The 13,312-nt window shown below is 43.1% G+C and overlaps 1 protein-coding gene across 9 annotated transcripts in view; it reads left to right on the forward strand.

Annotated features, from left to right (window-relative positions):
- TMEM132B (transmembrane protein 132B) overlaps positions 1-12,900 on the forward strand; it is a 507,637-nt gene extending 494,737 nt beyond the window's left edge. For all 9 annotated transcript variants that reach the window (XM_077955780.1, XM_077955786.1, XM_077955787.1 and 6 more), the window contains 3 exons: positions 1,229-1,499; positions 2,991-3,182; positions 4,099-12,900. In XM_077955780.1, the coding sequence (XP_077811906.1) occupies positions 1,229-1,499; positions 2,991-3,182; positions 4,099-5,244 (1,609 nt within the window). In that variant the 3' untranslated portion in view covers positions 5,245-12,900. The remainder of the gene's footprint in view (positions 1-1,228; positions 1,500-2,990; positions 3,183-4,098) is intronic.
- Positions 12,901-13,312: the final 412 nt, after the last annotated feature.

Raw genomic sequence — 13,312 nt, forward strand, 5'->3', positions numbered from 1 at the left:
GCCAGCTGTGTGGCCCTGGCTGAGTGGCCGCACAAACCACGTCTTGGTTTCCTCACTGGTAAGATCAGAGAAATAATTCAACCTCGCTCTTTGGGGGTGTGTGAAGATTACATGCATTAAATATGCATGGCTGTTGTGTGCTGCATGGGCAATCGATGTCCGCTCTCATCCTTATGTAAGCACGTGGAAGAGGACACACAGTAGGTCTAATTCAGCATGCACGAGTCACTCCCCTTCTCCCCTTTCTCCCCTGACACAATCCCCAGGCACCGAGGGCACAGACTGGTCAGTAGTCACCAAACAAAGCACTCTCAAAGGGACACAGGACTGCTACTTCTTGAGGGGAAGGTTCTGGAATTGCAGAGCCAGAGAGGCTCTCTCAGGGTGGATTGTGGGCAGGTGGAGGTTAGAGGATAACAGGTGCCAGGGAGAGGGGAAGGGCCAGAGCCATAAGGAAGGAAGGGAGAAGCCAGGACGGGCAGCAGGAGAGACACATTTCAGATGTTTTAGCAGTAGCATGAGCAGGTCTGCTCCCAGAGCAGTGATTTTAGATTAGTGTAGGACGGTAGAAGGAAAGGATCCTTTGGCAGACTTTAGGGCCATAAGCTCAGGAAGCTGTTTCTTTCTGTACAGACTAGAGGGCCTCAGCCGATGAGGAGGTGGGGTGTTAGAACCATCCACGGCCGATGGTTCCTGGTTGGTCTGGGGTTCCTAAAGGGCCATTTCTGAGATGTCATCGTACATTGACCTACTTGGTCCTCATGTGGAACTATGAGGGAGGAAAGGGGCCCAGCTGTTCCTATGTGTTCGTTTCCAAGGGGAGGTAGCGGAGCCTGTGAGAGGGTAGAGAACTTGGCATGAGGTCCAATATCAAAATGAATCCAAACAGCAGTTCTGACTCATATCTTAGGTTCCTCCATCCCACAGGGGAATGGTTTTAAAATTACCAGTTTCCAGGACACCAGGACCAGAGCCTCAGCCTCTGTATGAGCCAGGAAGACAGGAGCTGCCCTTGCCATTCCTGTTGCCAGCACAAAGCACGTGATCCTCACCAAAGTGCTTGTGGAATGAGTGAATGAACAGGGAATGGATAGATGGCTGAGCGGGTCCGGCAGGAGAAAGACCATTTCATTTCATTCTGTGGGCTCACCTAGAATCTGAAAAACAAGGGCATGTAGAACTTCTTAACAATGAGGACTTTATTCTGTTTTGATTCCTTGTGCTCTAGGCCTACCCGGGATAGCGATGACGAGGACGATGAGGAGAAGAAGGGACGAGGCTGCTCCCTGCAGTACCAGCACGCCACGGTGCGCGTCCTCACCCAGTTTGTGGCCGAGTCGCCTGACTTAGGGCAGCTCACCTACATGCTGGGCCCCGACTGGCAGTTTGACATCACTGACCTTGTGACCGAGTTCATGAAGGTGGAGGAGCCGAAAATCGCTCAGTTACAGGACGGCAGGACCCTGGCTGGTCGGGAGCCGGGAATAACCACGGTGCAGGTACACGCTGCCATGCCTTGCCACTTTGCCCAGCACCAGTCTGTGTTGATGAGTGGCCAGGTAGATGCTGTTGTGCAGATGTGTGTCTGTGTGCTCATGTGCACGTGGCCGTGCATATCAACGTGTGTCACTGTGCATGCATTGCCTCTGTTTGTTTGTAAGATAATAATGAGAAGCAATAGAGCATTTACCAATTTTAATAACCTAAACTCAGATTAATTTTCATATTTTAGAGAGTTGACAAAAATATCTAATCCCTTTTACCAAGAAGGCTAAATGAAACATATAGTGTAAATAATCTTTTCCCCAATATCATACTCTCCATTTTGTAATCACCAATAGAAGGTGGTTGAACTGCTGAAAGCTAGTTTTTTTCCTCCTAACCTTGAAGTTTAACCATTTAGTTATATCATACCTTGTAGACAAACTTTTTTCAAAACATAATAATCCATAGCTAAATATTCTTTATCATAGTGACAGTAAAATTATTTTCTAGCCAATTTGACAGGATAAGTATGCAGAAATGGTGCAGAATATTTCTTTATACAAATTTAAAATGTTTCTGCTCAGAGTTAACTAAGTCAGATTTTATTGTAGCCAAAGCTATATTTTTGGCAAAGCTGGATGAAACATGTTATGTTCTGTGTTTTCTATTTTTGTGTAACAAATTACCACAAACTAGCAGCTTAAAAAACACCCGTTAGTCAGCTAATATTTCCGCAGGTCAGGCGTCCGCGTGGGCCTGCTGCTTTCTGTGCTCAGGGCACCACGAGGCTGAACTCCAGGTCTCGGCTGGGCTGGGCTCTTATCTGGGAGTTTGGGGAAAGACTTGGCTGCCGAGCTCCTTCAGGTTGTGGGCAGAACTTAGTGCTTTGTGATTTTAGGACTGACCGAGGTCCCTGTTTCCTTGCCCACTGTCAGCCAGGGGTCACCAGGAGTCACTCTGCTCCAAGGCCACCTGCATTCCTTGTCATGTGGTCTTTTCCGCCTTCAGTAACGGCTGGATGGAGTCCTTCCCACACTGAACCTCTAACTTCCCCTTCTGCCCCCAGCCAGGAAAAGGTCTCTGCTTTTAAGGACTCACGTGATTACATTGGGTCCACCTGAGTAATACAGGATGCCCACCCTGTTTGAAGGGCAGCTGTGCCATTCTAAATATTAGTTGTTGGGAAGATGTTGCTCTTTGAGTACCTAATATCAATGGACAGGTTTTTATTACTGCCTCTAAATTAAATCAAGATTCTCTCAGAAAATACACGGCTGTTATCATGACATAAATCAGAGGAAAGTAAATAGACCAAGATCATCTATATAAAACTCCTGTAATTGTTAAGTGTGATTGGACAACAGCATAATACTCTCCTAACCGATTCCCACGGGTGCATGCATTGAGCCAAGGGCTGGGAGAGCACTTTGTTGGGAGCCCTAGTTAAGGGGTTCATGGTGCTTGTGAGGAACAGAGATGCATGAGCCTCCCCGCTGACTTTTCAGGTCCTCTCGCCGCTCTCGGACTCCATCCTGGCTGAGAAGACGGTAATCGTCCTGGATGACCGAGTCACCATCGCGGAGCTGGGAGTGCAGCTCGTAGCTGGCATGTCTCTCTCCCTGCAGCCACACCGAGCAGACAAAAGGGCCATCGTCTCCACAGTCGCTGCCCTGGATGTTCTTCAGTCCCCACAGCAGGTGAGTGTCGCAGGGGCCCTGCCTCCCTGGTCAGTGGAGATGAATTCTGTCTCAGTTAGCACGTCCTATAAAGGAGAGCAGGAGAACCCTCATGCCTAGGACTGGGGATTCTTGAAGCTTCTTGTTTCTCATCCAGGCTGTTCTGTCTCTGAGAAAAGTATTCAGGGACTTAGACACATTTCCTCTTATGTGCTTTTCCACACCCACCACATCCCCATACGCCATTTGCTTTCTGCTGGGCTTATCTGTGCCAGGCACAGCCTGCTGCTAGACCGTGGCCAAAGGATCACGTTTTCACTTTTGCCAAAGCAGGTGGTTTTTGATACTTGGAAATTCCATTTCAGCTACTTATGCATGGCTAATAGACACCAATGTTACTGTTTACAATAATTATGGTCAACTCTAAAACTTCCTCCCATCTCTAAACTTCTATAAATTATTTCTGAAGATACCAGAGCCACTGTGCCATTCCAGCCAGCCAGCCTCACAGTGCATCTTCCCCACCCCCCCAGCCAGTGCATGTCTTGCTACGTCACCACTGGGTTCTTAATAAAGAATGTTCAAAGTGATATTATCTTGAGCAGTAGCCTGATTTGTTGCACCTGAAATTGATTCAGATAAATTGCCTGATCTTTCAATATGTTTTTAAAAAGGTCAAATTCTATTGTATGTATGCAATAAATTATAGTTTAATGCTGTCATTAAAGTGTATTATTTATTCCTTGTCCCAGTGAGGCTACAGCACATTATTGATGCCAGTTCCACCAGTTCAAGGCATAACCAGAACTGTTCAAGATTATAAAACTATAGACATCTTCTCCTTATATTGAAACAATTTATATAGGAAATTATATTTATGTTTTCAAATTTGAAGGAATCTGATTATAACATAATGCTTTGGTTTCATTTTCCTTAGGAAGCAATAGTAAGTTCTTGGATTTTATTCAGTGATGGTTCGGTGACACCTTTAGACATTTACGATCCTAAGGATTATTCTGTTACTGTCTCATCATTGGATGAAATGGTGGTGTCTGTCCAGGCAAACCTTGAGTCCAAATGGCCAATTGTGGTTGCAGAGGGTGAAGGACAAGGGCCTTTGATTAAGTTAGAAATGATGATAAGTGAACCTTGTCAGAAGACCAAGAGGAAGAGTATTCTTGCCGTGGGTAAAGGAAATGTCAAGGTCAAATTCGAACCGAGTAGTGATGAGCACCAAGGAGGCAGCAATGATATTGAGGGCATCAGTCGGGAATATAAAGACCACCTCAGTAATTCCATAGAGCGTGAAGGAAACCAGGAGAGAGCGGTCCAGGAATGGTTCCACCATGGCACACCTGTTGGCCACGAGGAAAGTACCAACAAAAGCACAACCCCCCAGTCTCCCATGGAAGGGAAGAATAAGTTATTCAAAAGTGGTGGTCCAGATGCCTTCACAAGCTTCCCCAATCAAGGGAAGTCACCGGACCCCAATAATCCTAGTGACCTCACAGTGACCTCAAGGGGGCTAACAGACTTGGAGATTGGCATGTATGCCCTGCTCTGCGTCTTCTGCCTGGCCATTCTGGTCTTCTTGATCAACTGCGTGGCATTTGCCTGGAAATACAGACACAAAAGGTTTGCTGTGAGCGAGCAGGGCAACATCCCCCATTCCCACGACTGGGTCTGGCTTGGGAATGAAGTGGAACTTCTGGAGAACCCTGTTGACATTACACTCCCGTCGGAGGAGTGCACAACCATGATAGACAGGGGCCTCCAGTTTGAGGAGAGGAACTTCCTTCTGAATGGCAGTTCCCAGAAGACTTTTCATAGTCAACTACTCAGACCCTCTGACTATGTCTATGAGAAAGAAATTAAAAATGAACCTATGAATTCTTCGGGCCCAAAGAGGAAGAGAGTCAAGTTCACTTCCTACACCACCATCCTTCCAGAGGACGGCGGCCCATACACCAACTCCATCCTGTTTGACAGCGATGATAACATCAAGTGGGTCTGCCAAGATATGGGGCTGGGGGATTCACAGGACTTTAGAGACTATATGGAAAGACTGCAAGACCAGATGTAAACTCCTTTCTTATGTTTGTATTCACCTTTATGCCTTCTGTTTTTTGAATGCTGGAGCAGTGAGTGTGATCAGCAATAGGGGATGATTTAACAAAGTTTGATTTGTGGAGGTCTGGTGGGATTCATTTCTAAGCAGGTAAAAGAGGTCTGGAAAGCTATAGAAGCTGGGTTTTAAGTCTGGATATGCCTCTAAAACAGCCACATGTGGGGACTGAAGAAATTCTAAGACAACAGTTTTATGGACTGCCTGGCACAAGCTCAGTGCAAATGTATGAAACCTGACCCCACAGACATTGTTAGTCATCTCGTGACAAATGGCCATGTGGAATTAGAAAAGATTTGGGTGTTGATTTTTCTATTCCTAGACCTTTTAAAGCACAGTGGACACTAATTGCCCCTTGGCCTGAGTTTAGACATACATGAAAGATGACTGAATGTAGCTATCCTGATTTGTCATGAGCGCTGCTCATTATTTTTATATATATTTGCACCTGCACCTGTTCCTTTGACCTCTGGAATTCTTTTTGAAACATGAAGAGAAGAAATTTCAGTCTTTTCCTTGAGCTCTGTTTGATTTACACATGAGTTTTCTTCCCTGGGATTTGCCATGCCGTGTTATTTCCTGGGTCTCCAGGCAGGATGTCAGGTTTTTCCAGTTTTCCGCACTTCTTCATCTAGGGACGGTATCCAAGAAGCTTATTCTCACTTTGTTTTTCCTTCCTTTTGTTGCTGAACTCTCTTGTATAACACTGGGACAAAGGGTTTTACTTAAAATGTTAATATACAATGAGGGAGGGTCAGCTCTTTACAGTTTTCTACGTGAAGTTTCAAAAATTTGGAGAAAAGTTGTCAATCACAAACATTTATTTTTATTCTCTGCTTGTTGAAAACTCTTGGGGAACTCCTGGAGTGCATTTCTGAGGGTAAAAAGGCCCCAACATAGCTGTATTTATACAAGTACTTTGTGGCCAACACAATTTGTTATCCAAACTGAAGTCTTAAAGTAGAATGGACCTGCACAGAAAGGAGGTTATCTAGGAAATAGATGCAGATTGCACTTTCCATTTTACCAGAACAAAAGTTTTTTTTTTTTTTTAAGTAAGTAGAATGACATTTCAAGTTAGCAATATATAGAAATCCATTCATACAATGACAAAAAAAAAAAAAAAAACCTCAATCATGACTCTGGCAGAGACAAAACATTGACAGGGTGTGCATTTGTGGAGAGAAGCAATGTTTCCCCGGAAAGTCCATACAAATAAGTGACCATTCCAGAATTCAAGAAGTAGCTATTGTAGAAAAAAAAATTTAAAAACCACAGCTATTGAAAAATCAAAATGGCAAGAGAAAAAAAGAAACAACTCCTGCATAATATTTAAATAAAAATGTTATTTTTGTAGCATCATGAATGGTCCTAAGGCAAAAATTTCAGATTAGCAAAATGTGATGACATATTTATTAAGATCGTATTATTGGAAATGTGGACACTGGACTAGTATGCCTCATTATGAGCTTTACTGAGCCATTTGCATCTCTAAGAAATATAATTTTAAAGGCCCAAAGTAGGAAGGATCTGCAGGAAGTCAGCTGAAGCAGTGCCCTGACCCCAAATGGCTGACAACTGAGCTAATCCAAGGAGAGGCGTTCAGTTGTTCTCTGATTGTAGATTTCCTTGGATGGAAACATGACAACCCAGCCTCCTCTAGCCATGACGTGGCAGCCAAAAAGTTCTTTCTGTATCTCTGGCCCACAGGACTACAGTGTGTTTGTGAACAGTGCTGAAATTGCAAGTGATGTAGGCCTGACCTCCAGAGCCCAGTGTTCAGTTAGTTCTATAAAACGGGGCTTAGGAACTGAAGCTGGTGAAGTTCCAAAAATAGTTCAGTTTGATGGGATAAGGAAGCGAGGAGAGCCAGGCATTAGCTGCAAAAGGAGCTTGCAGAGAGATGGCTGACACTTTATGGGAAGATTCCTTAGTCAGCCAAAAGCTTTTCAAAGAGTTTGGTGCAGAGGTAGCTCAGAACCAACCGTACAGGACTGAAGAAAGTTCATATGCTGATTGGCACATAGCTATCCAGGTGAGTCGGCTCTTTCTGAGAGGCTCTTCAGTCCTCTCTCCCTTTGGATCTCTAGCATTCCAGAAATACTGGGAATTCATTTCTGAAAATGAAGAACCTCCACTGAAATGGGGAGGAAATCTCTTACACACGTACAGCAGGGTCCTGCCCACTGGTAAAGTGAAGACTTTGGGTAGGGGGTCTAACTGGGGAGGAGGTAAAGGAAATTGTCACTGCCATGGGGAGTGTTATTAGGGAACATACAAATTAGAGCATTCCCTCTGATGGCAGTGCTTGATGGGGTGCAGGGGGCACACTGGGGAGCATTCAAACATGCCAGTGCTTTCTCAGCAGGGCTGGAAGCTGGCCACAGTCCTGAAGATGCTTCTTGTGATTACTTAGAGTCACCCTGAGTGATACAGCCCCTGTGTAGCCAGCTTTGCTCGTTTGTGTTATAACCCAGTCAGTTCAAAATAATAATCAAATGGAAGGCCATGGGGGAAGGGTTCCTTCCACCATAGAACCCACACCCAGATGTATATAAACACATATACACACATATGCCCATGTGTGTATGTGTGTGTGTGTGTGTGTGAATACTGAAGAGCCAGAAAACAAACTATTCAGTAAGAATCAGCAGTGACCGTCAATTGTCCTCAGATTTGGCATGGATACTATTTCTCATGAAAGAATTTCATTAAAATATTTCCTCCTCTAAATATTTCCTGAAGATTATAAACCATGGGTTATAGCACCTTGTTTTCCAGCTAGTCAATATACAGCTATTAGGCGCTGTGCCCCAAAATATCTAAAGTGGAGGTAAAGGTATAAACTATTAAGTCATGAAATCTAATTTTCTGGGGACCATGTATTTGCCTGGATTTTCCATGATTTTATGGCTGATAGACCCACATTATTAGTCTTGTTAAATAACCTGAACCAAACATTTATAAAGTCCCTTCCTCTCCCATGGGAATGGAATGCTCAGCCTCCCACTGAGGGAGACACCAGCAAGCCTCTTGAGAAGGCACCAGACAGTGAACTCCATGGTCACAGGAAGGGAGGTTCAGACGCTAGATGACCAGCATACGACCTGGAACCATTGAGGATTGCAACCGCTGCCTCCAAGGTCCAGATGTGCTGCAGTAGAGGCCAGAGCACAGGAATCAAGAAGCAGCTGCCACATCAAAGAACTGATGCTTAAACACACAGGTGTGTTGCATTTGAGAGAAGGCAAGAAGAAAAGACAATAGAAGGTTGCCCTGGAAAAACAACACCTAGCAAACCTCAGAATGCTTCATGTGTCCCAAGACAAGGAATAATTGACTTCCTAGCTGTTGTATAGTGCACACTGGCCAGGATAAATTCCCAGACTATAATAATCCTTACTATCTAGACAGAAGTTTCTATTTATAAAGTCATGCAGGGGGAAAGTTGATTGCTTTTTGTCCCATTGCCACATCTGTAGACTAAGTAATTTGTAACTTGCTAACTTTTAAGTTTTAGAACGTCCACCTTTGTGCATTTTGGTAGCAGTCTTGTTTCATTATTTTAGAAAGAGGTCTTCCCATTACTGGGATGTTGGAGCCCTTTCAGAGAACTATTAAGGCTCTGTGAGGGAACTATTCAGTCTCACAGCAAGGACCACAGAGCGTGGTTTCATCTGAACCCTATCTGTCAGGGACACCAATGTGTTTTCCATTCTAATTACCTAAAAATGGTCTCAATTCTCCATTTCATTCTCTGTAAATGACATAACAGATGGTTTATAAACTCAGCAACCCTCCCCTTTTTATCAAAATTATATACGTGTGATGTAATGCATATCACCTGTCATGTAAAGGGACGGTATGGATGGTGGAAAAGTTATGCTAAAATATGGACTGCAGATATTTTTGTATGTAATATAGGCAATATAATGAAACACCGAGTTTTTTAAAATGAAAGCATGCAAAATTGTAGCTTTTAAATGTACAGACATCCCACTCAAAAATATCTAAACTGATAGTGGGAAAAACATTTGAGACCTAATAACATCATGAAATGCCCTGAATTTGGAATTCTGGCCTAGAAAGGATGTGGCTTATGTTGGGATTGATGATGGAATCTGCCAGAACATTTTCATCTTATTCTTCTTGACTTTTGGATTTTTTCCTTTTCTTTTTTTCTGGAAATATTTCGGAAATAAAGTGACTTCATTTTTCAGCATAAAGGTATATTCTAACCACAGGGTAACACATCGTTTTTAACATGAAAATAAACATTTAAACATTCTTCAGTTGTTTCATTATTTTATCTGCATGTTCCCTAAAGCAGCTGTATGGTTGGCTATAATATGGATATGTTTTTTTCTTTTCAGCCAGAGATTTTAATACTCTTGATGCAGTAATAAATGGACATCAAAAGAAAACATTTCATAAAAGTTGCCAACATATTTTACTTTTAAAACATTTCTTATTGTTTTCCTAGTAGGCTGGGGAAAGCTTCTCAACAGATGTCTCAGAAAAAGATCTGTTTCTCACGGCCCCGTCCAGGATCAAACCATGTTGAAAGTCAGTGCTGAAATGCATGATGCTGTGGGGTGTTTGAGAGCCTTTGACCTCTGTCCACTCTTTGATCTTTGCTTGTCAATGGCTTGGTCTTGTACATGTACTTGGGGCAGGGGCTTTGTGCTGGACCCAGGGTGCTGAGGTTCCCAGAACAGGCAGAGCTCTAGAGACATAAGAAAACCACAGGGCAGGCGGGGATTCTGTTTGAGAGGCTGAAGTAGATGTTTCAGCTGAAAGATGGGTGGTACACTTGCCAAGTCCCTAGAGGGGCTAGAGGCTCTCTGTTGGGGTGTGTGTATTTCTTGAAACTGCAGAGTCATTTTTGGCATGCTGGCAAATGCTACTCTTTGCTTTCAGGATGAATGGGGATGCCTCTTAGGCAATAATTTGACATGTCATAATAAATGCCCAATACCAAACCTAGTCTTTCTCCAGGCCCCTCAGACATCATTCAAGTAATTGGGTGTAAACACAGGAGCTGCCTTTGTGAAACGGAGGCAGGATTTCCTGCCTCTAAACTATTGGCAGCAAAATGCCAAAAATGTGCTCCCAGTTGCAAAACCCCAGCCCCATCAGAATTGCTTCTCAGCACTTTGGGTAACTGTTTTCCACTAACAGCTTCCTCCTTGTCTTTTCCCTGGGAACATGGGAGCACTGACACAGAACTCAACCGGTCCAGCACTTTGGGAGGCCCAGGTGGGCAGATCACCTGAAGTCAGGAGTTTGAGACCAGCTTGGGCAACATGGTGAAACCCTGTCTCTACTAAAAATACAAAAATTAGCCAGGCGTGGTGGTGCATGCCTGCAATCCCAGCTACTCTGGAGGCTGAGGCAGGAGAATCACTTGAACCTGGGAGGTGGAGGTTGTAGTGAGCCGAGATTGTACCACTGCACTCCAGCCTGGGCAACAAGAGCGAGACTCCGTCTCAAACAAAAACAAAACAAGAAAAACAAAAACAACTAGTTCTTCCCAGATCTGAGCGTGCATGTATATATACAGTTTAGTAAAATATGTTTCAAGAAAAGGATAAAAGAAAGCTTGAAATAAGATTTGTAAAAGAATGAATGCTTTATATTTAGGCTTTGTGTGTGAGTGCAAAATGTAAACATGGCATTTGAAATTTTTTGGTATTGAAATCCTTAATGCCTGTTACTTTCTTTATGGTTTTATACAATTGAGATAGGTTCTGAAGTTTTTCTGTTGTTTGCTTTTAGAAATTTTTAAAAATGCAAAAAAAATGCAGAAACATTTTCATCTGGGTTACCGTGTTTATAGACTATTCTATGGCTCAAGACAAATAGGACACCATCATTTTCCAGATAAGAAATAACAGTTCAAGTTCATTAGGGAAATTATCTTCCCAGTCCAAGAAAGCAATAATGTTATCAACTTACAAGATTGGACAATCTTCTTATTCTGTGAGATGCCTTTAAAATTTCTTTGGATTTAATTGCTGCTCTTGGTCAGTTGTTCAAATGAAACATTGTAATTTTATGTTAACGACAAGAGTCTCACGGGAGTCTCTTTAGATGCTGCAGGAACTGAGGGGATAGAAGACCTCTCTATACATCTACTTTGTCCATTGGAGTAAAGCACTTTACAAACAGAGAGATGGATGCCGCTTTGGGATTTGGGGTCTATGTGATGCTGATTTTTTTCAAACCTATTTGGAAATATTACTTCTTTGGGATGGCTGAAATAACTTTTGACCTGACACATCTTTCTTTACTTCCTGTGGCCAAAAAAGCAAGTGAGACTTTCTGTTTCCCATTATAAGGCTGGAGTTGAAATAGTCTGCCATGTTATTGTTACCTCCTTTGTAAGAATTTGACTTTCTGAATGAAATAACAGATTGCCAGTGTCAACACTGACCGTATGATATCGTTATTTCACTTAGAGATGCTTCCTCAAAGAGCGTGCCTTTTTCCTCCATCGTAACCGCTTTAGGATCTCTGTTTTATCCATGTATTTCCCACGTAGTGCAAGCATTTTCCATTTCCATGAATATTACAGGCTGAGAAGGAGCACACATCTGGCAATGATAAGCACACTGGCCCAGGCACTCAGCCTTCTCATTTCATTAATCTGGTTGGTGACAGTTTCCATCGGGCACACCTGGAAATGTACATCGGACCTATTGCCGTCTCATTGCTGCAGTGCAGTGAATTACCCCAGAGCCACCAGTTCACATGCCCAAAGATGAACTGGCCCATGGAGGGACTTGATCTCCAAGTGACTTCCTTTCTGTAGTTATCCTCTGCTGTGACCCTTATTTTGGACTTCTAGCAAGGGCACCCACTCAATGTGGATTCCAAGAACAAAACCAGTTGTCCAACCTCCATTACAGAGGTCTTCTAGGTATTTCCCACACATTATTGTGGGCCTAAGCAAACACCACAACTATGAAAGGCTGAGAATGGAGAATTAAGTAATAAGGAAATGATCAAACCTAGGGAAAAATAAGTGGCTATAAAACACTGAAAGATAGTCACACCCACGTAGCGCGTATCATGCAGCAGACCCGTGCTCTTAGAGGGAGGTAGTGTGTGTCTTCCCATGGCAAATAATTTTTACAATACTGCTCATGTATAATGTGTGTCTACAGGGCATGCTGTTGTCTCAAAATTGAAATGTGCGTCTTAGGTATCAGTTCCCAGCCTCAGACTCTTCTCAGGCAGGTGGACCGGATCTCAGCTGCAGAACATAGTGAGTGGCCAAACCTACACAGCCCAGCCAGTCGTGCACTTTGGGGTGATTGCAAGGCAGCAAATGGTGGGGACAAGTTTTGTCTGGCATTCGAAAAGGTGTTATCCCTTACTTTCTACATTTCTGAATCGGATTCTCGTTCCCTGGTAAATGCCAGATATTATAAACAGAGCATGCTGTTATGACATTGTGCTTCTATATACCTTTTTGTATAATGTATCTATCTCATTATATTACCTATGGTTTCAGTATGACCTGTTGTGTATGTTCCACCGTATATTTAATGTCTCTGTAAAGGCACCTCCAAACATTTTCAAAACGAAGAAATAAAACATGTTGGATGATTCCTTGTTACAGTAAAACGATTAATTGGTAGGTTCCAGGAAATAATCTTTTCTTCAAATAGGTGTTCAGAGGTAGATATTTAGATGTCCTTAGGTCTGGCATAGACGAAACTATGTCTTCAGGTTCTTGATGGCAGTTATGGACTGAGACCTTGGGAATAAAGGAAAACAATGGCTTATTTAAGCATGAGGGCAAGATTCCCAGAGAAATAGGCTGGCTCTTGAGCCCCAAAGAAAATACTTTGGCAAAACATCATGTTGGGCCCTTGTCTACATTAGGAAGGGACCATCCAGAAAGAAGACAGTGGTGCCCCATGAATGTCTATAGCTAAGACATGCAAACTCAATTATTGGAAAAGGGGAAGAAAAGTCCATTTTTCTTTAAAGCTGACAAAGTTGAGTTTTAATGAGA

The sequence above is a fragment of the Macaca mulatta genome, chromosome 11 (assembly GCF_049350105.2).
Source record: "Macaca mulatta isolate MMU2019108-1 chromosome 11, T2T-MMU8v2.0, whole genome shotgun sequence".
NCBI lineage: Eukaryota > Metazoa > Chordata > Mammalia > Primates > Cercopithecidae > Macaca > Macaca mulatta.